The following is a 26,714-nucleotide window of genomic DNA, read 5'->3' as shown; positions in this document are numbered from 1 at the left end:
CATGGGATCTAAGCTTCAGAACCATCTTCCAGCAGCAGTGAAGGGGACAGACCAGTACCTGAGACAGCAGCTTGTAGCTGGGTAAAAGAATATCCATTCTACTCCTTGAAGAGTTCTTTTATTCTTGATTTATACTTGACTTACCACCAACAATGTTACACAATTTGAAATCTGTCTACACGCTAATTTTGACGTAAAATTGTTCTTGAAGAATATGTTAATAAAGAATATTGTCTATTTTGTACAGATACATGGGGCTGAAGTTCTTAGAAAGCTATGTAATAATTTTAAAATTCACTAAAGGTAGTATTAGATTGTGAATAATAATAATTTATTCATGTACTTTAAAGAAAGGTTCTTTCCAAACCACCTGTAGATATAACGTGCAAGACAAAAATATGTTCATAATAACACTTCATGAAATAAATGATCTAATAATATAAAATCTCTGTTGATTGAAATTAAGCAACATGACACAACAGGAAATATTAATTTTTATTGAATAATATACAGATTTCTACGGTGCCATACAGAAGCAGTATAAGTCTCGATATATAAAAATTAATTCTGTAACTGTTCTAAATGTAATTCTTATAAGCTAAAGAGAAGCAGGAAATAAATCACTCATACCATAATAATAGTTGACCAAAATATTTTATTTGAAAATATCTCTTACTACTATGATATTAAAATTTCAATTCAATATAAATACATTAATACCTTATTTCATAATTTTTAAAATACAAGTATGATGTAGAGCTAGGGTTATGTTTCAAAATATATATACCCTTCTCGAAAGTGTACTTTAATCACACAACCAAATTTTTAATTAGGCAGTTTAATTTTAAACTGCTTAAATGAACTACACTAGTTAAGTAACATATTCCTTACAAGCACTATTAAAAAATTGAAATTTAATTCTTACATACAAATTTATAGGTTTGATCATCAGGCGACTCCACAAAGAAATATTTACATTATTTTTATTACAATTAATATTAAAATACCATATGGTGTAAATATGCAAAAACAAAAATTTTGGAAATATTTTATCCTGTATGAAAAATTAGATATGACTATAATTTAATTCTTGAATAATTTGAGAAGAAATAAGACTGGAATTTTCAATATGGCCTTCCTCATTGTTTATGAGGTTTTATTTATTTTTGTTTATGTGTAGTGTTTCCCAAGTATTTAAGTTCAATGGTTTTGTTACTTCTTTTGTTAATTTTAGATTTTTAATTGATGTTCTGAGTCCTGATATAATGCAGTACTTGGTTACAGCAGAGTTTTCAACTTTTCCACATTTTGTGTGTGATAAATGCTCTTTGAATCGTGTTTTTATTGTTCTTTTTGTTTGTCCAATATAAATTTTGTCACAGTCATCGCATCCAATTTTATAAATTCCTGATTTATTATTATTTGAAATTTTGTCTTTAGGGTTCCGAAAAATTGCGATAGTTTGTTGCTTGTTCTGTGAGTGACCGTTTTAATTGTATGTTTTTTAAAAGTTTTGCATATTTGATTAGAGAAAGTGCTGCATTTTTTGCAAATAAATTCTTGTTTCGTGCCTTCAGGTGGCATTAATGTTGTCTTATCTCTTCTAATTATTCTTTTCAATACTTTTTTGATTATATTGTCAATAAGTTGTGAAGTGTAACCATTGAACATAGCAATATTTGTTATGTAATTTATTTCTTTATTGTAGTTTTCTGTTGAAAGTGGTGTATTTAAAAGTCTGTAAATCGTTGAATTAAATGTTGCTACTTTTTGTACAGGTGGATGGTTAGATTTATTGATAATAAATCTATTTGTATAAGTTGATTTCCTGTAGATATCAAATTCATATTTTAATTACCATTATGTCTAATACGTCTAAAATGGGATATTATTGTTTTGATCAATTTCATATGTAAATTTAATGTAGGGTAAAACTAATTTAGAGTTGTGATAAAATCTTGAAGGTTTTCATTTTTAATAAATATTGTAAAGGCATCATCGACGTATCATATCCATTTTCTTAGGAAATATGTCATTTTAGATTTAGCTCTAGTTTCAAAATGGCTCATAAAATATTGGCAAAAAACATGAAAGAGGATTTCGTATAGCTGTCCCATCAATTTTGGTGTTGTAAGATTGTCTATTTTGGAATGTGCTCTGATTCATAGATAAATTTGTCATCAGGGAGTATTCATCATTATTTCCATTTTGTAAATTTGTACAAGTTAACCAATCTGTAATTACTTTCATAAATCCTTAAATGGAATATTAGGGTAAAGTGATATTACAACATAAGATATGAGATATTCATCTTCATCTAGAACAACGTCCATAATTGATTCCATAAAATTGTATCGGTTCTTGATGGAAAATAAGGAAAACTTTCTAAAGTTTGATGACTTTTCGACAATTATTGAAACCAAAATATGTTGAGGAGTTTAAACATTTTTTAGGGATTAAGATTTTAAAATTATCTTTATACATGATTATATTAAAAATCTGTATTAATAGACAATAGACAAACAACTTTATTTGTAATTTCATTAAGAAATACAATGGCGTCGCAATATATAATAAAAGAGGAATTCAGTTCAGTTGATCCAGGAATTCCTTAATTGAGTAGACTGGTCATTATACCAGAAATTTCCAGAGTATTTTCTTTAGTTTTTTACTTGGAGCAGTTTTTATATGATCTGGTAGGGAGTTAATTTTGCAGCCAATATATGAGGGTTTCTTGGTGTATTGTGTCGTGTGGTGGACAGGAAGACTGTAGCCGTTTGCTCTTCTAGTATAGTATTTGTGAAAATCCTCGTTCCTAGGAAGGTCCAAGTCCTTTGTAAACATAACCACAGCATGGATATAGAGTGCTGGGACTGTTAGAAGCTTTAAGGCTATGAAAGCTTCCCTGCAGCTGTCAACGTTGTTTAGTCCGGCGAGTGCCCTAACAGCCTTTTTTCTGGAGTAGCAGGATTTTATTAAGGTTTCCTTCAGATGTTCCTCCCCATGAGATCAATCCATACCTTATAATTGTGATTCAATCACGGCATAATATGTTGTTTTAGCTGTTTCTAGATCTCCTATTCACATCATCCTCTTCACCACATACATTCCGGACAATAGTTTTTTTTAGATAAGTCATGTATGTGATTGTTCCAGGAGAGTTCCTCATCAATTGTCAGACCTAAAAGTTTTGCATTTTTTTATACCGTGATTTCTGGAATTGTTGGTAGTTGTTCCTGTTTTCTGCTAAAATTTATCAGTTTTTATTTAAAGGGGTTAATGGCCAAATCATTTTGAAAACAGTATTACAGTGCTTTATCTGTTGATGATAGGATATCCGAGTTTAATTCTTGTGCAGTATTATGTGTAAATAGAAGAGTTGTATTGTCTGTGTACATTATGGGTTCAACATTTAATCGGATCATTTTTAAAATACCATTGAGTATTTTCCTTTAAATCAATTTTGATGATATATTTCCAAACATTCACTTTGGAATTAGTACCACATAACGCTCATTTAACATTATATACTGAAGTAGACTTTATTATTCAACAATATTACAAAGTTATCAAGTTACAAGATTTAATTTATCATATTGGCATTTAATATTTTTGTTCATTTATTATTATTACATATTACACTTCTTTGAAATTGTATGTTTTAAATTATTACAATAGCGCAAAAAGTATGGTCAGAGTTGAACTGCATAGTAGTGATGGGATACACATTCCAGTGACCATAACAGCCCAGAGATGGTGCAGCAGAACGTTATCGCTGTAGAGATTTCTATTAGAAACAATGGATTGACTTTTGTTTCTGTGAAACTGATGTTTTGACAATGTTTCATTATGGCTGGTGGTTGACAGATCTCTGATCGTAGACCAATGTTGATTGGTTGTTTTCCACACTATAGGAATTTATACTGAATGTCAAACCCGTTTCCTGTTCAGTGGCAGCTCTAGGAAACAGCAAAACTATGAAATATAGTAGAAGATTAGATGAACTGATAAGGGAGGAGGACCTTGAGAAAGGCTCTGAAATGGGTCGAATCCAACTTATTACTTGTTAATGATAAAAAAGCTGAAAAAAAAATTTTCTTTAAATTATACAATTTATTAAAGTGTTAAACCTGTTAAGTTATTATGAATACATCTGGATTTGGACCATCATATAGAATAATTATGTATGACATTGTCAAGAGTTTTTTATCTATTACGTAAATTAAGAACATGTATTACCTTAGACGTGCTAGTTTCAACTTATTATTTTTTTCACTCACATTTGAGATATGGAATAACATTGTGGGGCAATAGTAGTGGTGCACAAAAAGCTTTTATATGGCAGAAAAAGGCATTGAGAGCTATTAAGAATGTACCTGAAAGAGAAACATGTGTACCAATTTTTAAGAAACAAAAAAAGTAACAATTTCATGTTTATTGTTGATTAGTGAATGTTAAAGAATCGTGTAATTTATTTAACAAGAAATTAAATTCATAGTTTTTTTTACCAGAAGAAACCATATATTCTAGATTTACCTACTGTCAAACTTGAAAAAAGTAAAAGCTGCCACATATATATGAAAATTAATCTATGTAACAAATTACCGGAAATAGCATGGTCTGTACCTATGTAAAGATTTAAAATAGTAGTGGATAGCTGGTTAAAAGAGAATGTGTTTTATTCTGTTGATAGTTCTATAGCATGTGATATTAGCACTATACATTTTTAACTACATTGATATATTGTTTTTTTATTTTATTTATTTCTGTTCGTGTATTAAGCATATGTATGTGTTTTTGTTATCATAGTTTTAGTATAGATTATTTATATATTCATTTAATTATTATAACTTCATTATCACCTGTTATTACCTTATAGATACCTACTGAGAATTTGACAACTGTCCTTTAGACAGAGATTTATATTATGAAAATGGTTAATTGTAAATCTGACTTTGTCAATTGCACAATATGTTTAAAGACCATAAAACTTCTCGTTTCTTAACATTTAAAACGTTCGAGCACCAGTGCTTCAGAGTTCTCGTCGGTCAACTAGGTAGTGTGCTACAATGTTGGACATTAGCCGTCGCTCATTACAGCACCTTTTACATGAGTTCAGGTTTCTCCTGTATAAAATAATGATAACTCAGTAGCCTTATGAATGTGATTATAAGCGCTGAAATGGTTTTATAAAATAATGCTAGATGTGTTGCATCCTGAAGATGCTGTGGTCATATTAGATGAGACTCAATTACATTTGGATGGTTACGTCAACGAGCAGAACTGTGTAGGTACTGGGCAGCGGAAAATTTAAATTAATTGCAGAAAGTTACAGAACATTTTAAGAAGAATTTGCCTATATTCATACCAGGGTCCCTAAGAATGTATATGTAATCTGTCAGTAGAATAAGTTTTTTTTTGTTCTCTTAGGACAAGAAGCAAATAAATTGCACCTAGTCCTTTAAGGACTTCGGTGCTGCTTCTGGAGTGACAGGATATTCTGAATGGGTAAGGTTAGGGGTAGAGTCTGCCTCCTATCGAGATCCATGAGGAAGAATTTAGGGTTCTTATCTCAAGTCATGTCCCCTCGAAAGAAAGGGAAGCCAACTCTGAACCAGCCTCTCCAGTCAAAGCGGGAAAGGACTGGCACACCCTTATGTTGAAGCTAGCAAAAACCTTTGACTCTTAGCGAACGAACCCCACCAACTCCAACAGACATCTCCCGCAGTAGACTAGACCTATCGAACTACTCGTGCACTCCAGAATCTAGAAATTTGCGGTTAGTGATGTGCTGCTCCTGGACATCCATTAGGTTGCCCAGATTTAAGTGACACATCGGTTTTTGCTGTGCCCAGTGGTAGGTTCAATGGGAAGGTATAAATCAGCCAATAGTGATCCCTGCTGGGTAGTAGAGTCAGTTAACATGTTGACTGCGGGAAACACCAATTAGCGTTTGATCTATCTGCCGCATATAGGGCGGAAAACTATAACTGGTCAGTTCCTGTTGTTATTATTCAGTTATTTGATATAATTTGTCTTGGAAGGTCAAACTTAGAGGTTATGTTTTTACATTCTTCAAGCAGTTTTTGATTCAATGAATATTTTTTTGTGAAAATGAGTCAAAACAAGAAAGAACCTCAAAACCCGAATAATTGAAATATTAGTGAAATGGATAGTTATTATTGTTCTGATTCTGGATCTGAGGCTTATAGTAGTGATGTGAGTGATGATATTAACAGTGCATCTGAATTGGATTTAGACACAAAATTATAGCCAGATGGATGTGTCCTCAGCTATAAGTAGTCCACAACTGAATTTACCTTCCACAAGCCAAAACACTCAAACGAGAGTAAAAAAAGCTTCCCTTCCTCAGCTAGATTGGTATGAGAATCCTGTTATGAAAACATTTATGTTCATGGAACCAACTGGTTTACGTGTTGATATAACAGGTGCCAATACTCCCTGAGACTTTTTTAAACTTTTAGTTGATGACACCTTTCTGCATAGTATTATAAATGAAACTAATGATAATGCTGGAAATGTTTTTTTATCATCAAGTATGACAGAGAACTCTCGTATAAGCCAATGGAGAGACTTAAAACTTCCTAAATTTAACAATTTGTTGGGGCTTTTATTTCACATGGAAAATGTAAAAATGCCTAAAATTCAAGATTATTGGAAAACGAATAAACTTTTTAAGACATGTTTTGGCGAGTACATGAAACAGGATAGGTTTTATTAATATTAAGATGCTCACATTTAGCAAAGGATAATCCAGAGTCTGACGATCAATTGCAAAATATCAGGCCTGTCGTAGATTATTTTAATAATAAGATGCAATGCATATACGTACCAGGAAAGGAACTCTCTCTTGACGAGAGCATGGTCTTGTGGAAAGGTCGCTTGATTTTTAAGCAGTATATCAAACAAAAAAGGCATAAATACGGCTTAAAATTGTATATTCTATCTGAACCAAATGGCCAAGTCTTGAAGTTCTGTGTTTATGATGGAGCTAAGGATGGTCTATCAGGTGCTGGGAACACTGAAAAAGTGGTAAGCACTTATTATCTGAACGGTTGGGAAAGGGCTATGCTGTTTTTGTTGACAATTTTTATAATAGTGTACCACTGACAAAAAAACTTCTTGCTAAATAGACATACGTAACTGGAACACTCCATGTAGATAGGGTAGATAACCCTAAGAAAGCTGTGAAAATTAAACTTAAAAAGGGGGGAAACTACTGCTAAGTACCATGAAGGTGTAATGGTCGGACAATGGAGGGACTCTAGGAATGTTTTGTAAATTTCAAACCAATACGAAAATGAAATGACGACTATTATCACTAAAAGAGGAGAAGAGAAACAAAAACCATTGCCAATTATCAGATACAATGAAAATATGAGTGATATTGACAGACAAGATCAACTCCTAAGTTTCTACCTCTGCGAAAGAAAGACCATCAGGTGGTACAAAAAGTTGTTGATCCATAAATTACAAATGAGCCTACTGAACGCTTACCTGCTTTACAAAAAATGCAACGTTGGCAAAAATGTGTCATTGGTAGAATTTAGACTCAGCGTGATTGATGGATTGCTAACTCCCCTAGCACGTGAGGTGGCCAGACCTGCTGCTACCAAACATCTTCCTACTAAACTCCCCATGGGTAACAAAGGAAGGCCACTAAGAAGAAGATGTGTCATTTGCAGTGGTTAGGAAAGGAGAACAGACACGACATACATGTGTGAAGCTTGTGATGAGAAGCCCGCGTTGTGCCTAATGGGATGCTTCCAAAAATACCATCAATGAACGCTGTCAAAAAATCTTTCTATTATGGATTTTATTATTCTTATTTGTCTATTATCTAGAAAATGGTCGGTTTTGTTTGAATTAAAGTAAGTAATAGTGTTCCAAATTTGTATTTCCTTTATTTTAATCATTACTAAGTTACATTAGGCAGAAAAAGTGAAAACGCCAAATGGCGTTTTACGCATATACCATCATAAAATAATGAAATATGCGGGTAACGCCAAATGGCGTTTTTATTTTATTTTACTGCAACAAAGATGTAAAACCTCTAATTACGTTCAGATAAACATAGAAACATAGTTAAAAACCCATTCTGATATTTTGTTTTGTTTTTTGTTCATTGCATGCGTCAAATAAGGAATTTTTTTCTTAGCAGTCAACGTGTTAAGTAGTTTACGTGTGAATTCAAAACAAACAAACAATGTCACTTTTGCATTTATAATACTATTAGGATTAATGGCTAATATTGCCTTCAATTTAAACTCTAACTAAATCATCCTACTAAAATAGCGATAAGTATCGTGCCAAATTAGAGGATCAAATATGGAATACACATAATACAGTGTTTACTAGTTTACATTAAACTATCTAAATGTTTATTGTTGTAAAACATACATTACTAATTTATTTTTCCGAATTTTAAGACCTTGCAAAATAGTTGAAAGGGTTTTTTTCTATTGAATGTAGATATTACTAATGTTTTTAGATGAATTTACTGGTATCATTAAAAATAAATCATTCTATTGAAAACCTGTTCCTTCTCAAACACAGATGTTTGTTATTGTAGTTTCTAATGAGGAAAGCTCTAAAATTAAAAAAAAGTGTAACATACTGTTAGAATATACTAGCTTCAACAGAAAGTGAGCTTAACAAATATTTAGAGTATTAATATATTGAGTTTCATGTTGAAAATTTTACTACCATTGTCTGAGTGTGAAAGAAATTGGCCATTATTGTTTCAGGCATTATTTTTACTGTACTAAAAAGATAATACTCAACATGTAAACGTAATTTCAATGGTATTCTATATTTAATAATTTAAAAATGACGTTAACAATAAATAATTGTTTCAAACAAATATCTAATTTTGTAAAATAATTAATATACAAGAGTTTAAAACCATGTTAATTAAGCTAAGAAATGGCCATGTATGACACATTTACAAATATTATATATTCATATTACATAAGTTTTGAAGAAGTAAACATTTTACTACACAATTTTTATTTTCTTATGTTGATAAATATGATTATTTTAGAATTGATTTCAGTGGGTCATTACTTGAATGGTTGTTTATAGGACTTATTTATGCTACATTACATAGATAATATAAAAATAAACTTTTAACACAATAAATAAAAACATGTAAAAAAATAAATAAAAAAATAAAACATTATTATAAAAATACTGTTCAAGTCATACAAACTATACTTCTGAAATCAACAAACAATTCTAATTAGAAAGTATACATTTGGCTTTTTTTGAACACTTTAAGTTATGTATGAAACAAAATTTAATGATAAAAATATTTTTAATACAATCGAAAAATAATTAAATTTGTGCACACTTTACTCTCTAAACATTCAGCATAAGAAAGTAGACTAGATACATTGAAGAATGTTTTATTATTTTATTACGATTAGAGCTCATAAAAACTACAATAGTAAAAGTAAATACAATAAATAAGAACTGTTAAGTACTACAGACATTTGTACTCATGCTAAAAACAGAAACCTGTATTTTCCACACCCTGAAATTTACAACAACAATCATAGTGCTTTAACCCTGTAAAAGTACTTCCCAACAGAATTAAAATAATTAGTAGTTAACTTACAATATGCAAACATACATACAAAGTTAGTTATTCAATTTATAAAAGTAAATATGGGCAAATACACTATTGCTCATAACATGGATGGGACATTATATTTATTTATATAAACATAATATACTGTAACATACACACTAAAACTGAGCAGAAAAACTAGAAGACTTGAATTTTTTTGAAATTTTTGTAGTAAACGTTGGTGACAGAGTGATGAAAATGCAATTTTTTCACTGGATTTACGAAAATGTTACAATTAGGCCAATCACATATTCTATAATGCTGAGCTGTAATTCAACTTCACATTACAGACTTCAACATACTGAAACACATTTTGAATTACTACAATCAAAGAATACTTAAAATTAAAGTATTAAATACTATTGAAAATAATTAAAGTGATTGAGGATTGGACTCTCCTTACAATAAAAGTATTTGCTACAATGTTCTTTATTTATTTCTTTATCACAAAAGAATGACTAGTATTGAAAATTATTATTTAAACCCTCATAGTGCCATAGTAATGCCTTGTAACTGTGATGATACTGTAAAGTACTGCTAATATTGTACCAGAACATTGGCACGGTGGTACTCAGAGGGTTATCATAATGAGCACAGGTGGTGATGAAAATTGTTCTCTTATGTATACAATAAGCACCTTCTGAGAGTGTACTAAAATAAATTCAAATAGTGACTCCATTATAAGTACTTCATGTTTAAAATCTGATTCAAGTATTAATAAGAATAAATATACTAAGCTAATTATTTTCTTGCTTAACAGCAGATTCCATAATATAAATACTTAACTTAATTCTGAAAATAATATTTAATTTCAAAAATAATAAAAAAATAAACCACAGATAATACAGTACAGAACATAAGATAAACTTTTAAAGTTAAAACACAAATTCTTTAAAATGTCCAACACAAGCTTTAACAAAATGCTAATAAAATTATCATATAATTATAATAATAGATATGGTGACTGGTTATGGTAACTTAAGTTAAACAATGCACTGAGTTTTATACTGCTTGACGAAGTTTTCAGCTTTTTCGAGCTGATTTTTCTTCACATCTTGATTTTTACAAAACACTAACAACTGCGCAGTTCTGTCCTCTGATCTGAAAGTATGAAATATTGCATGAGTGTATGGATAAAATAATTAACTGCAAAATAAAAAAAGGTAAGAAATAAATAAATTCTGAGCTATGAAATCTGCAAAAATTTAAGGATAAACGTGGATCTAGCAACTCCATCATTTGATAGGAGTAGTTGTAAAGGAGTGACATCATAAATCAGCCTAAAATTATACACAGTTAGGAGACCTCTTTGTGGAATCGCATATTACAGCTGGAAAGAAAATTAACTGTCAATGAACATGCAGAGAAGCAAGCAACGTTATCAGATATATCTACTGTAATAAATGTCTACGAAAATGAGCGAGTTTTTGGGACAGGACATGAATGTAAGAGTGGACAGCTTCATACAAGAAAACTACCATGTTTAGAAAGACGTAAAAGGGTCGTTCGGTAAGTAAGTTGCTGGGCATCACATTTCTGAGCGAGTGGATGTAGCATCTGCGATTTGAATGTTTCATTTGAAATGGTTTTAAACATGACCACTGCAATCAAATCTCCCACTGACTATGAAATACATAGTGTATTGTGTTCTGTGCATGGAGAAGACATTATGAGCTTTACTGCAGTTAAAATTTGTGCAAGTTGTTTCACAAAGACCCGATGTTCATAATGAAAACCAAAGTGGCTCACCACTTGCAGTGTTACCAAAGACCTCATTGAACAAATGAATTGAAACCTTAATGAAAATCAAATGTTCACAATCACAGATCTAGTGTATAAAACTATCACTAAGAAACATGCACATCACAAATTTGGGGCCGATGGTACCCTAACGTTTGACTAAAGAACTCAAACCAAAGAGAATGAGACCAGCTCTTAGGTTTCATATCCATTACTTGAAGAAGGTGATGATTTGTAAAGCCACTTAGTAACTGGTGATGATAAACTGGTTTTTTATGTCAAGGTCAAACAAATAAGATAATCAATGGAATGGAGTCGCACCTCGTCACCGCAATTTGTTTACTTGCATATGCAATCGAATTGTATTAAATCGTTGTACTGAAAAGCATTCTTACCTAGATAAGTGCTTAAATAAATGTTTTTAAAAATAGTTTGAGAGTTGCTTTTACAAATATTCAAGATAAAAAAATACGTAACAGTTGTGTGTGTAATTCTTTATTTGTTAAAGCAACTTTCTTTCCGAACAACCCTCGAATTCATCACCGTGAATGTGCAACTCTCATCAATATGTTCAAAGAAGAAAGCACAGTACAACACCACCTCAGGGTAAAAGTCCAATTAACTGGTAAAGATTACATCTAAGGAAATCTATTAAAGTCCTGCAGTAGAAATTACTCGTAGAAGGAAAAAAAGTACTCTGACCAGCAGTAGCCTGTATTAATAATTTCTACTATATACCACTGTAGGATGTAAATTTTCTCCAAAAATATTTCCAAGCAAAAGTAACTCTAGATCTGGTCAAAACTGTTACAAGACAGTAAAGATGAGTTGATAGCATTACTTGACACCTGAATACCTCAATACTCGGTGCTATTAACTATGCTCGATAATGTAGCTCTTGTCACTAGATTCTGATACAAATAATTGCAATGTATTTTATTACAAAATAATGGACAAAACTTTTAATGCTTGGACACGTTTTAAAAATAAATACTGAATTAAATGTCTTTATTATATAAGAAATTAAATATTAATAACACCAAATACTCTTTAGAAAGAATCATATGACAATTTTAATCACATACTTAGCTGGGCCCTGAATTCTAAATGCCCCTTGATAAAATCTAGACCAAAAAGAGGATTTAGTTTAAAAAATACAATCGATCTAGAAGCATGCAGGCTTAAAAATATTTATCTTCAGGCACTGGAAAACGAGGTACAAAACAGGGAAGTGGCTGACAAGGTGATTACAGCTCAAGCAAAAAGAACTATGACCTTAGACTGAAGCATTTAAGGAAAGAAATCACATCAAAATTCAGAAAACAAACAAAAAAGCTATGAGAGATCCAGAAACATAGAGCATTCAACCCCCATGGAGTTGGTAATATATAAGAGGTTGATTAAAGATCCCCTCCTGGTAGCACAACATCTAAATAACATTTCACAATAACATTTCGGTACAGCTGGACATAACACCTAGAGTCACTATACAGTATCTAATTTAGAAACAGAACCATTTGGACTCCAAAATCTCCTTGAACTCATAATAAACCCAACCACAAGATTTGAAATTTAAAAAATTATCTCTGGCTTAAATTCAAAACTATCTTCCCCTCTGAACTACTTAAACGTTGCAAAGAGGAGATCACATCCCCATTAACACACATCAACAATCTATCCTTTAAGAAAGGTACTTTTTAAAAAGCCCTGAAATCATCCAAAATAATTCTAAAATTAAAACAAAAGAATTATTAACGAATTACAACCTCAATAGAAAACTACAGACCCATATCCCTTGTATGTACAATATCCAAAATAATTGAAAAGGCAATGCTTGACAGATTAATGAGTCATCTTATTAATAATAACATTCTCAGAAGTCAACAACATGATTTTCTAAAGGGAAGGTCAACCATCACAGTCCTGAATAGCCTTGTTGTGTACATAATCAATCAGATGGAGGAAGAAGCATCTATTACTAGGTTTATCTTAGACTTCAGTAGGCCTAAGGATTTGAAACTTTAGACCACTCTACTGCTAAACAAAATTAACAGCATTGGAATGAAAGGCAAAGCTCCAAATTGGTTTTCAAGCTATCTGGCAGGAAGAACACAAATAGTTGAATTAATATACACCAAAAACCACACTAACCGTATAGCAAGGTCACCTTTACTCCCAACCAATAAAGGTATACCCCAATGCTCAGTATTAGGACCAATCCTTTTCACCATGCTGACATTCGACCTGCCAAGATATCTTCGAGAATATGGGCAAGCAATTATGTACGCGGACGACACTGCACTCCTAGCTGCTGACGAACAGAAAAAAAACCAGTAGAAAATTCATCTTTCGTTACATACACCATGGCTAAGCAGTACTGTCAAAACAATTTCCTTGTATTTAATGAGAAAAAAACTCAATAATTAAATTTTCGGAAACAGAACCACTGACTTGTGAGGGCTACCTGACGTTGAACTAGAAATTGAAGCAAAATATCTCGGAGTTATAATTGACAGCAAATTCACATAGACTTCACATGTAGATAACCTTAATACCAGCCTCTATGCACCTAAAAGAATAAAAAACTCCTGTGACCCCGAAACAGCAAACGTAGTATACCACTCGCTATTTGAATTGCATATTCTGTATGGATTTATAGTGAGGGGAAACTCCTCTGCCAGGAATGTAAGCCAAGTCTTGGTATTATAGAAGAAAGAAGTAAGAACTTTAATAGGCCTAAACCAATATGACTCTTGCCGACGTGCCTTCCAAGAACTTAATATACTGACAGTCACATCACTTTACATTCTTGAAGTGGTCAAATACACAGTAGACAGGAATCATCAGAGACTAGGAGATGCTCACCAAAACAGCACTAGAGCCACACAAACATTGCCATGCCAATTCACTACACGCCCCTCTACGAGAAGAAACCGTGCTAAGCAGGAGCTAAGCTGTTCACAAGCCCGTCTACCGAATAGGCACGGTAGGCACGTGCCTAGGGCGCTAGGCAATTGGCATTTTGGGGGGGGGGGGCGCAAAATGGAAAAACAATTGCCGTAGTTGTAGCTGCATGCATCATCATCATCAAACGCACATTTTCTAGGATGTTAAATTAATGGGAGCTAATAAATTAATTTCATCCATTTCTCGCCCAACACATAGCAACACATGGTAACAAAGGCAAAGGTAGTTTATTACACCTTTCGTCTGACATTTGCAGTGAATTTATTGAGATTATGAGTAGTACTGAAAAGTAGTATTGAAACAAATCTTAAATGAAATCCAGCAAGCTCGCTATTTCTCTTTAATAATAGACTCCACACCTGACGTGTCCCGTCGCACACAGACCAATTGGCTGTAGTACTTCGGTATGTTTTATTGCCCAATGCTTGCACCAACAAATGCCTGATACAACTCTTTCTAAGTGTATGTGACAAATCTGGAATTTTGGAATAAGCAACCCTCAGTTTACTTGAGAAACTTGAGCTGGATGTCGATAAGTGTCGTGGAAAAAGTTACGACAATGCATCAAACATGTCGGGCATATATTCAGGTCTTCAGGTAAGGATTAACAGCAAAAATTATCTTACTGACTATGTACCATGTGTAGCTCACTCACTAAACCTTGCTGGGTGTTTTGCTGCCGAGAAGTAGTGTCCAGATAGCACACAACATTTTTTAAATTCGTACAAGGGCTTTATCCTTTTTTTAGGCATCCACTTACAGGTGGAACATCCTAAAAAGTCATATTGAAAAGAGTAACGAACAAAAATCAAAGAAAGATCAGAGAAAGCTAATGGTAAAACTCTTGAGTGACACAAGGTGGTCTGCTAGGGAAGACGCCCTTCGAGCTTTAAAAATAAGTCGACATGAATTAAAAGATGCTCTTGAAGGGCTAAATAAAGATGATACTCAGAAACAGAAACACAATGCATAGCTGCTGGGTTTCTAAAAACACTTGGAAATTTCCAAACCACGTTATTAACTGTGATCTGGGACGAAATTCTCGAGAGAGTTGATAAAACAAGTAAGACTCTTCAAAATCAAGATTTAGACCTACTTGGTGCTACAAAGGAACTTGAAACACTGTCCTCGTTTTTGAGTTAAAAGAGAGATTTATTTGATGATTTCGAGTCAAAGCATTGAAACTTGCAGAAAAAGAAGAAGCTGTATACGACATAGTAAGAAAAGGAAAGTTATTTCCCGATGAAAAAAAGGAGAGAAGCATGAAAGGAACATCTCCTTGAGAAATAGTCCGGTCAATTTAGCCAAAAAATAGGGGTAACTTTGCATTAATTCCCAGAAAGCTGAAAATTTGCATAGATGTTAGGGGCACCATTGTTATAAAATTGTGAAAAGTCCCCATCGATCCCATGTCTGCAAATCTTTTATTCAAGGTCAAATTTCACAAAAATAGGTTTTTTGAATTTTTCAGTGAAACGGTTAATTTTATGAAAAAAACATATCAGACAAAACTTGTAGACCATGCAATTATCTACAAAAATGCACCTTATGCTTTTTTTCATAACACTAACCATTTTTGAGAAAAAACAATTACAAACTTTTCTTATGCTGTATTGTCTATAATATAAACACGTTTCCATGCCACCTATGAGGAAGTGTACCTAGCGCGTTTTTTTTTAATGTAGTTTCCCCGATAGGTCTATTCCACAGTCTATTCTGGACTCGAATGTTTGATTATTCTTCTTCTTTTCAGTCGTACTCTTGTCAGAGTGGTCGTTGTCGATCAAGTACAGTGTCGAGTGACAAGTTCCATTATACTTGGTTGTAAACATATTTTATTCATCGTCATCATCATTAATTATTTCTTCTTCTTCCTGTTTTCTGGTGCAGGTGGAAGAATCGTGTGGGTTGGTTCCAGTACATTATTGACATGTTTCCACCCCATTGTTCTGGGTCTAGTTGATTATCAAGCCACACCTGAACCTGGTAATATACACGATAAAAATCTTAATGAGCAGAAGCCGTGGTTGGAGGAAGGCCAGCTAATTGCATACGTGTTTTATTACGTGTTTGTTTTGCAAAAGATAAGTAATGTGATTTGTCTATGAAAGTAATTTTTTTGGAGCTCCATGTACAGACAGAAGAAAGCAAATCCCATTCGTGATTAAGAGTTTCTGGTGAAGAGTTGATATCTACAAAAGCTTGTGCATAAGTAATAACTGCGAAGGAATTTTCAAGACTAACGGGGTCTAGGAGACGGGCTGACCTTAGTTGGGGTGAATCCCAATGAAGTGGGAAAGTACCTCTCCAGGGGCGGCACCGCCAAGGTGTCGCTCAAGACCGAAGGGGGATCCGAATCCAACCATCTAACCAATGGTTGGGCTCGGATAAACGCTACATAGCGTCCTGCATGAGGTGGCCCTGCTGTCAACAAAACCCCAGGATCTAGGGTAGTGCCTCGAGTGTGCACTCTGCGCGGTGACGGCCCTCGGCGCCGCGCAGTAGTGGTGCCAGTCCGGGTCCGCCTGGAATCGCACCACACAAAAACTTGTTTTTGACTGAGGGCACCCCAATCCCACGGTGTGAAGCGACCCGTGCCTAAGGGATGCATGGCGCAGGGGTTGTGCGTCGTAAACGGAGCCCTTGGGGGTTGGGCGCCCCCCCAAGCGTAAATAGCCTTACCTGGTCATGCGGGGCTCTGGCTGGGTGGACCGTTATTTCCTCGGTACTCGTGGGACCTTTTATGGAGTCTTTTAATAAAAAACAAAAAACACCAACAGATTTAGATCTGGAAGAGTTGCAACGGGCAGTTGCATCCGGCATCCAGGCCTTGGATGTATCTGCCTGTTCTTCTAGCGCTACCACCATCGACGACGATGTAGTACTCGATGATGCTAGCGGAAGGGTTGAATCCATGGACACAGACACTGGAGCATGTGTAATGGACTACAACCTTAAGCTCCCCTTTAAACTGCGCAAGCGTTGGGCGATGGAGCAGAAGAAGGCCGACGGCACCTGGCTTCCGGACAGTCAATGGAGGAGGCAAACGGGCAAGATGTCGGCCAATGAAAGAAGAAAGATGAGAAAACAGAGGGAGGCAGCACCGGAGGCAAATGCAGGTGCGGTCTCTACTCCTATTGGGAAGAGAGGGCGCTCGGGCGGTTCTTTGGCGGAAAAACCCCTGCCGAAGAGGCGCCCGACCGCACCTCCTGAGCAAGCAGCGCATGCGACGGGGACCAATCCCTCAACGGAGACATAAGACATAAGCTAGTCTTGGTCCCTGCGAACTTTCCTGAGAGGCGCCTCTCAGAGGAGGTGGCTATGGAGCTTCGGGGGCGCATTCTCGACGAGGTACTCTCAGCAGAGGGTGTGTGCCTGCAGTTCAAGAGGTGTTTCCCGGAAAGGGGGGCTCTCGTCATGCTGTGTGGCAGTGACGAGACCAGGGATTGGCTGCGGGGTCTGGCTACGGGGCTGGGGATCGGTGGCCCTGAGGGAATAGGGGTGATCTGTGGGGACTACAAAGACCTCATAAGATCTACCAAGGTCTTCCTAAGGGTTGATGGTCCCATGGCCGAGAAGGACTCTGCGACCATTCTCAAGGCCATAAATAAACAAAATGCTGGGATCTCTGTGTCGGACTGGAGGGTTGTCGGTGATGTCCACACGGGAGACTCCAGAACACTTGTGATTTTAATGGATGAACAATCTTCAGCCACTCTTAAGAGGAGGGGCTGGAGGGTGTTCATTGGTGTGGAGCAGGTCCAGCTGAGGGCGCGGGGTGGGGCGGCTGATCATGGGGATCAAGGTTCTTCAGATCAACCTGCAGCACAATAAGGCTGCCTCGGCTGTATTCTGCAGACGCTTCCTGTCGGAAGATTTCCACGTGGCTCTGATACCGGAACCTTGGATCAGCAAGGGAAAAATATCAGGGCTTTCAATGACAGGGGTGAAAATAGTTAGTGCCCAAGTTGAAAATGCCAGGACATGTATTGTTGTAAGCAACAAGGTGGACAGCATTCCTGTTCTGGAATTTTGTTGCAGGGATCTCGCCACAGTCAGGCTGATGGTGGCTGGTACTGGACGAGCCCTGCTAGTTGCATCATCATATCTACCGTATGATGATGCGGAGTCCACGTCCTCCAGGGAACTGGCTGCCTTGGTGGACCATGTTGGGAGGAGTGGAGCGGAACTGGTGGTGGGATGCGACGCCAACTCGCACAACGAGGCGTGGGGCAGCACCAACACCAACAACAGAGGTAAGTTACTTCTAGAATATATAATGTCCCGTAGTCTAATGATTGCAAATGTGGGAAACGTGCCCACGTTTCGCACGAGGACAAGAAGGGAGGTGCTAGATGTGACCATGATGTCGGAGGGTATGGCTGGTCGTATGCATGGCTGGCATGTGTCTGACGAGCCTTCCCTCTCTGATCATGCTCACATCTGTTTTAAGATCGGTGAACAGATGCTGGAAAAAGTTCAGTATAGGAATCCGAGGAACACAAACTGGGTATCATACAAGGAAAACCTCAGGGCACGGCTGGATTCTGATTCCACTAATGGGAAACGGATTCACAGCGCGGCGCAGCTTGACGAATCTGCTGACGGTCTAACTTCTGCGATTGTCGGCTCCTTCGATCTCAGCTGCCCGGTTATCAACAAGAACAGATCAAAGGTAGCCTGGTGGAGCTCTGAACTGGCCTCTTTGAGGAAGAGGGTCAGGGCTCTATTCAGGAGAGCCAAAACTTGGGGCACTTGGGACACCTACCATGAGGCTCTTGCACTGTACAACCGCAAGGTTCGTACGGCTAAGAGGTTAGCCTGGAAGAAGCTCTGCACCGATATTGACAGTGTGCAGGGCAGTGCAAGGCTGCAAAAGCTATTGGCAAAGAATCCAATCTCGCCGCTTGGTAGTCTCAAGGACGATCAAGGTGTTTACATTACTGAGCCGGAAGGAGTTCTGAAAGTTATGATGGGAACACACTTCCCGGACTGTATTGTTCATGAGGGTGAACAACCACCCGAAAGTGAGGGGAGACATGCGGGTCGCGCCACCCATTTTCGGTGGAGTCTGGCGCACCGTATTGTCCTACCTTCAGTAGGATTGAGTGGGCTATTAACTCATTCAGTCCTTACAAGGCTCCTGGGGGCGACGGGGTGAGACCGGTTTGCTTGCAGCGGGGATTGGACATTCTCCTTCCACAGCTGTGCAGACTGTTCAGAGCCTCCGTGGCTCTCAGGTACATCCCACTATCCTGGAGAGTGTCCAGAGTGGTGTTCATACCGAAGCAGGGGAGGGCGGGCATGGATCGGCCGAAGTCTTTCAGGCCGATATGCCTGTCCTCCTTCCTTCTCAAAACCATGGAGAAAATGGTTGCCAGGTTTGTTTGGGAGGGAGCTCTTCTGGAGCGACCTTTGCATCCTAACCAGCATGCCTACACTCCAGGAAAGTCATGCGACTCGGCCCTGCATCAATTGGTATGCAGGATTGAGAAGACGCTGGCGGCAAAAGAGGTAGCCATAGGAGTCTTTTTAGACATTGAAGGTGCCTTTGATAATACAGCCACTCAGGCGATTATCAATGCGGTCTCGGGACGTGGCGTTGATAGTCAGGTGTGTGACTGGATAGGGGCCTTGCTCACGGACAGGGTTGTTGTTTCAACCCTCATGGGAGCAAGTGTTAGTGCGAAGGCTACGAGGGGCTGTCCGCAGGGCGGCGTCCTCTCTCCTCTTCTGTGGAACCTCGTTGTGGATGACCTGCTAAATTCTTTGAATAGCAGCGGTGTCTTTGCACAAGGGTACGCAGATGATATTATGATTCTTGTGAGTGGCAAGTTCAACACAACAATCACGGAACTGACCAACGCTGCTCTGAACATGGTGGGAAACTGGTGTGATAAGGTTGGCCTCACCGTCAACCCCACCAAGGCTGCCGTGGTTGCCTTTACCAGGAGGCGACAGATGGAGGGTATTGGTCCCTTTCTATTTAAAGGCTCACCCGTTGAGCTGAAGCCTGAGGTCAAGTACCTGGGCGTGATCCTAGATAGGGTTCTAAACTGGGGACCTCATCTAGAAAGGGTCATTGCCAGGGGTAAGTGGTCTCTAATGCAATGCAGACGTGTGATAGGTGGGCCCTGGGGACTGAAGCCGAGGCTCTTGTACTGGCTTTATGTTTCCGTGGTCAGACCTGCACTAATGTACGGAGCTGTCGTATGGTGGCCAAAAACGGAAGCCAAGACGGTGGTAGCACGTCTGGCGAGCATCCAAAGGATGGCCTGCCTCGCTATCACAGGGGCTTTTCCTAGTGCGCCAGGCGCGGCTCTAGACTGTTGTCTTAATCTCGCCCCCCTGGACATTGTCATTCGAGCTATGGCCAGGAAGAGTGCCTACTGTCTTCAGCAGACGGGACTCTGGTCGGGCGGCAGCGGTGGGCACTCTAGAATTGGCACTCTGATACAGGAGGATGTTTTGCACATGATCTCTGATCAGATGCCACAAAAGTTTTCCTTTGACAAACCCTTTAGGATTATTTTACCCTCAAGGGATGATTGGTCAGAGGGGAAGAAATCTCTTCCACCAGCGGAGCTCGAATGGTCCACAGACGGCTCCAAAACAAAAAGCGGCACAGGCGCTGGAATTCTGGGAGTGAGACCATGTAGGGAGCTGGTGGTTCCTATGGGTCCGTATCCGACAGTCTTTCAAGCGGAGGTCGCAGCCATTATGGAATGTGCTCGTGAGAATCTTCGTCTGCGATATAGGGGCAAGACGATTAACATTTTCACGGACAGTCAGGCAGCGCTGATGGCGCTGGATTCTTGCGCAATCAAATCCAAACTGGTTTGGGATTGCTATCAGACCGCTTCCTCCCTTGCCAGAATCAACAATGTAACCGTTTGTTGGGTTCCTGGTCATGAGGGGATTCCTGGGAACGAAAGAGCTGATGCCCTGGCCAACCAGGGCTCAGCAACAATTATGACGGGCCCTCAACCATTCTGCGGTGTTCCAAGGTGTGAATCCTCTAGGGTTGTCTCGAAATGGATTCGCGCGGAGCATGGGAGAAGGTGGAGGTTGCATCCGGGTTTGAGAGTGAGTAGAATGGTATTACAGTCACCTTCCTCCAAGGTGGCTTCGGACCTTCTCTCATTAAACAGATCAATGTCTTCTAAGGTCATTGGTCTCATTACGGGGCATGGTCACCTGAAGAAACATCCACAGAGCACAGAGTTGGCATCCTTCAGGAGGATCCGCTCTGTGGAAGGTGTAATGAGCAGGAGGAGACTGCTGAGCACCTGCTCTTTGATTGCCCTGCAATAGCAAGAGAGCGGTATGCCATCTTTGGTAGCTTGAACAGGGGTGGTGAGTTTTCCCAGGAGGACCTGATAGGTTGTTTTCGGCGGTTTGTTGAACTGCTGAAGTTATAGACTGGTAGGCCTCGTGGTGTTTCCGGGGTGCGCAAAAGGCCCTTGAGGCTTAAGTGCATGGCAGAAGGCCGCCCCAAGGGGGAAAAAAAAATAAATAAAAAAAGACTAACAGTGATTTAGGTGCGACCTCAGAAAAGTAGGTAGGCGGAACGGCCACTCGAACAATGGAATGACAGGCAGATGTTGTTCAAAGGGGACATGGTCCCTTAAAATTAGGTACTCCGTTTTTTTAATATCATATTCTCAGAATTATCGGTCAATATGAATGTATTAGTCACACAGACTTACAGTTTTACTTATATTACACGCCCATTGATATCATAGGCAGCTTAGTTGTGCTTATTATGGACAATACAGTGTATGAAAGTAATTGTAATTGTGATCGACAACGACCACACTGACAAGAGTGCAACGACTGAAAAGAAGAAGAATAACCAAACATTCATTAAATTTTAGTGGAATAGACTGAGGAATAGGCCTACTAGGAAAACCACATTAAAAAAAATCGCGCTAGGTACACTTCCTCATAGGTGGCGTGGAAACGTGTTTATATTATAGACAATACAGCATAAGAAAAGTTTGTAATTGTTTTTTCTCAAAAATGGGTAGTGTTATGAAAAAAAGCATAAGGAGCATTTTTGTAGATAATTGCATTCTCTACAAGTTTTGTCTGATATGTTTTTTTTCATAAAACTAACTGTTTCACTGAAAAATTCAAAAAACCTATTTTTATGAAATTTGACTTTGAATAAAAAAATTTGCAGATATGGGATCGATGGGGACTTTTCACAATTTCATAACAATGGTATCCCTAACATCTATGCAAATTTTCAGCTTTCTGGGAATTTTTGCAAGGGTCAATGTCTAAATTGACCAGACTAAAAGATTTCGCACTGGGATGTTTATTGCCATTGTTCCCAACATAGCTTCGCAGCTCAGTAAAAGAAGGGAGGCCTATCCAAATTTCGACACAAGATTTAAGATCTTACCAAATCTAAAAGAGAAAATTCCAAAGAGGTGGCTTGTGAAGCTAAACTGTTAGGAGAAGTATACGAGAACGATATTGATGGGCAAGACTTTGAACGTAGCTTTTCAGCTTTGAAAAGAGTGAAGCCAGACATTAAATCATCGATAGTTGATGAAAAGCCTATTGGCTTATTGTTGCTGTGCACCCAAAACGTTATTACTTTACATTATGTTACAAAAAAATTACTGACGACTTTGCAACACGGAAAACTAGAAAAAATCTATTTTATGAATCTCGTGTCAGTCTAGTGGTAAGCCAACAAATCAAAAATAATTCTAAGAAAATGTGATTAAACGAATACTATAAATAAGTTAATGTAAATACTTCCAATGTAAAGAAGGGAGGTTGGATGGTCCTTGAGGTATGTTACACGAATTCCCACTGGAGGCCAGTAGATACCTCACGGCTACCGGTTGCCAGTCCGGGACACGGCTCTCAAAAAGAATTAGGATAATTTGTAAAGGAGAGTTAAGTCTAAATTACCTCACAAACAAAAACTGGCTTTTCAGACTAAATCTAAAGTTACGGGGTAGAGGCCTTATGGTAGGGCTGGTGGGGGGGGGGTTAGTCAGCTGGCAGGGGTATAAAAAGGGGCGCAACTCTTCATTGTGCCTAGGGCGCTGGCAGGGTGTAAAACGGGCCTGGCTGTTCAAAGTACTATCTGAATAGTTAAAAAGAATCCGTGAAGACAAAACCTTTAACAAGTATCTCATGGAGTGGTTCAACCAAACTGTTTGTTTCATGTAGAACTGTTGACGCAATTACTTTTCTCAAAGAATATGTAAATAAAGAAATTGGTCTATTTTCTATTGTCTCTATATGTTGTATTGTAAGAACATCGGCTGTTTAACTGCAGTAAAAGATGGCAGATCATATAGCTGGTGTTGCATACAAGTGAGCGTTCCATTAGTGAATTAACTATTTAGTTATATAGTTTAATTATATTGATGGTACACTTTATAAAACACGTAGTTCCAGTTATTATTCGAAGGCATTTTTAAAATGTGATACTATTTTTTTTAGAATCGGCCCATATCCTTAGTTAAAAATTACTTAGGAATCAGTATCGAATTCAGAATTGATAATCAAGACTACAATGTTGGTATTGGTATCAGAATTAAAACTAAATTTTTTGTACCTACCCATCCCTAGTATTCCTAATTTTGTTGGAATAATACTTTCTAATACCTCTGTAAACAAAGTATTTCTCTGGGATAAAGTAAACTAAGTACTGGTCACATGACATTCATCTTTTGGATGGAGTAATAATTTTGGAGCATGAATCAAGGATGACAAGATCCTAATGACTTTTGTCTGGGAGTTTTGGACATTCTTAAGCAGAATAGTGAGGTCCAAAACTATTAATTCATCATATAGACTTTTCCAAAAGTTCTGAGATAACTAGATAAGTTTTAATGGTTTGGTTTAAAGATAAAACTCTGCACATCAATATAGGTCATAACAATATAATTTTTTTAGCCACCAGCCTTCTTAGAGGGTCAGTATAAAGTGTTAATGAAAAATCATTTCCCCATGATCAAGTTAAATATCAAATCATTTTAAAGGACTTAATTCAACGAAAACAGTAATAGGGAAAGCAAAACAATGGCAAAATCGTAAACTAAATAGTCTATATTTTTTTATAATAAGTTTACCAAAGAGAGATCCAAACCAATGAATTTAAGGTATGGATAGCTAAAATATTACACATAACAAAAACCCCATTCCCAAAAAAGTGCACATAATGTACTCCCTTTTGTATTACAACTTGTTACAAGTTTATTAATCACCCAGTATACTAAATTAATTTATTAACTCTTTACGCTCGAAAGGCCAGTAGCACTAGCCACACAAAGGTTGCAGACAGCTCGCATTAGTTTTGTCATAATTTGTCCTCGCAACTTGTATGGACAGTACAGATGGACGCGCTACTGTAATTGACAGCTCGGCGACCATATTTGTTGTTTGCCTATCCAGATCGGAATTATTACTTTTCAATTTCCTCCACGAATTTGCATAGTAATTCAAAATGTTTAAAGAAGAAATGAAAAATAGTTTAAAATTTATTTTTAATTAATCTTTTTAATACAAAGATAAATATACATTTATGAATTTTAACTCTTATACGTTTATTGTTAACAAAGATATGCAAATAAAATTTTATAAAGTAGGCTTTTACAGTAATGTTATACTCTAACATGAACTATTTTACATTTTTCTCAGTCTTTACATTTTTTTACAGGGTAAAAGTTTAAAAATGACATATCTATGTGTAGTCAAGAATACTTACTTCATGTTTTCTAGTAAAATTGTCTAAGTTTCTATCACTTCAGTGTATAGGTCCACTACACGTTATTCATAATTTGCACAGTCAAGGGAAATTTAATTGATTTAAAAGGGAAATTATTTCTATTTGCGGACGATACGGCCTTAGTTTCAACTGGTGACACTTGGGAGGAGGCATATGACCACGCGTCCTTGGATCTCATGAGAATTAAGAATTGGTTTGACCACAATGTGCTGAGCGTAAACGTTGACAAAACAAAACACCTACCGATTTTCATGAAGAACGATCCAGGACCGAGGCAACTGAGGATGCACTCCTGCGGTGACCACCGTGCGATAGCTTGCGGCTGTGGCACTATTGAGCGTGTGGAACAATACAAGTACTTGGGAGTAATTATCGATCGGAAGCTAAGTTGGGTTCCACACGTCCAGTATGTAAAAAAGAGGCTTCGGACCATGATTTATGCATTCATGCAGCTGGCGCAGGTTCTGTCCGCTGGTCAGTGTAGGGAGGTTTACTTCACCTATGTACAGTCGACGCTGCAGTACGGCATTCTGGCGTGGGGGGCGGCCTCTTCGTCTACTCTCGAGCCGCTGGCGGTTGCTCAGAGATCCATAATGAAAGTTATCCTTATGAAAAACAGAAGATATCCTACTGAATTATTATTTGAGCGGTTTCCTGTTTTAAATATAAGACAGCTCTTTATTAAGTCCCTATTAATATATATTCGTAATAATAAAAATACAATGTTCCAAGAAAGTTCCCATACATACTTAACAAGAAATAGAGTAATTTTTGGATTTGATATTCCCAGACCGGCACACACTTTGGAAATTAATAATTCGTTTTATTTAGCTCACCAACTTTATAGGAATCTCCCAACTGATGTACTGCAGGCCGAGGGTGGTGGTGCTGCTGCATACAAGCGGAGGGTGGGCGAGTGGTTGCTCGGCCTGGGCTGGGCAGCAGCGGAGGCGCTCATTCAGTCGCCATACACATAATGGTAAATTGCACACACGTTCGTTCACTCCATCACAAGCACACACACACACACACACACACACACACGCACGCACGCACGCACGCACGCACGCACGCACGCACACACACACACACACACACACACACACACACACACACACACACACACACACACAACCAAAAAGTACGGTAACGCGCGTCCTTGCACCTGTTCTGGGTCATAATATATGATTGGCTTGACTAGCTCCGATTATTCTGACAGTAACGTATATAACTTTCTCTTAGTTCTTGGATTAACTCTCTCCTTAGCTTTATTAATTTATAGAATATCGTAGATTGTCGTGTTTACTTTTTTTTTTTACTTATATATTATGTAGGATGTATACAATGTTTTAGTTTAAAATTATACCACATTTAGAAGTTCATTTATTTAATGTTAATGTAAGCTAGCAAAGTTCAATTAAATAAGTTTATTAGTGCTGCTGGACTGACTTAAGAACTCTAATCCTGCACACAGACGTGGAGTCTCTGCAGGTATTATTCCAATTTTCGTTTTACTATTTTATAAGTCAATTTGTATTCATGAATTGTTTGGAAATAAATAAATGAAATGAAATGAAATGAAAAAATGTTTAGAAA

The 26,714-nt window shown here is 37.3% G+C and overlaps 1 protein-coding gene across 2 annotated transcripts in view; it reads right to left on the bottom strand.

Annotated features, from left to right (window-relative positions):
* Positions 1 to 9,412: 9,412 nt before the first annotated feature.
* The window catches only part of LOC124366092 (deoxynucleoside triphosphate triphosphohydrolase SAMHD1), a 70,626-nt gene continuing 53,324 nt past the window's right edge, over positions 9,413 to 26,714 (bottom strand). For both annotated transcript variants that reach the window (XM_046822341.1, XM_046822342.1), the window contains one exon: positions 9,413 to 10,753. In XM_046822341.1, coding sequence (XP_046678297.1) covers positions 10,636 to 10,753 — 118 coding nt within the window. In that variant the 3' untranslated portion in view covers positions 9,413 to 10,635. The remainder of the gene's footprint in view (positions 10,754 to 26,714) is intronic.

The sequence above is a fragment of the Homalodisca vitripennis genome, chromosome 7 (genome assembly GCF_021130785.1).
Source record: "Homalodisca vitripennis isolate AUS2020 chromosome 7, UT_GWSS_2.1, whole genome shotgun sequence".
NCBI lineage: Eukaryota > Metazoa > Arthropoda > Insecta > Hemiptera > Cicadellidae > Homalodisca > Homalodisca vitripennis.
This window is presented reverse-complemented; position numbering and strand designations above follow the sequence as displayed.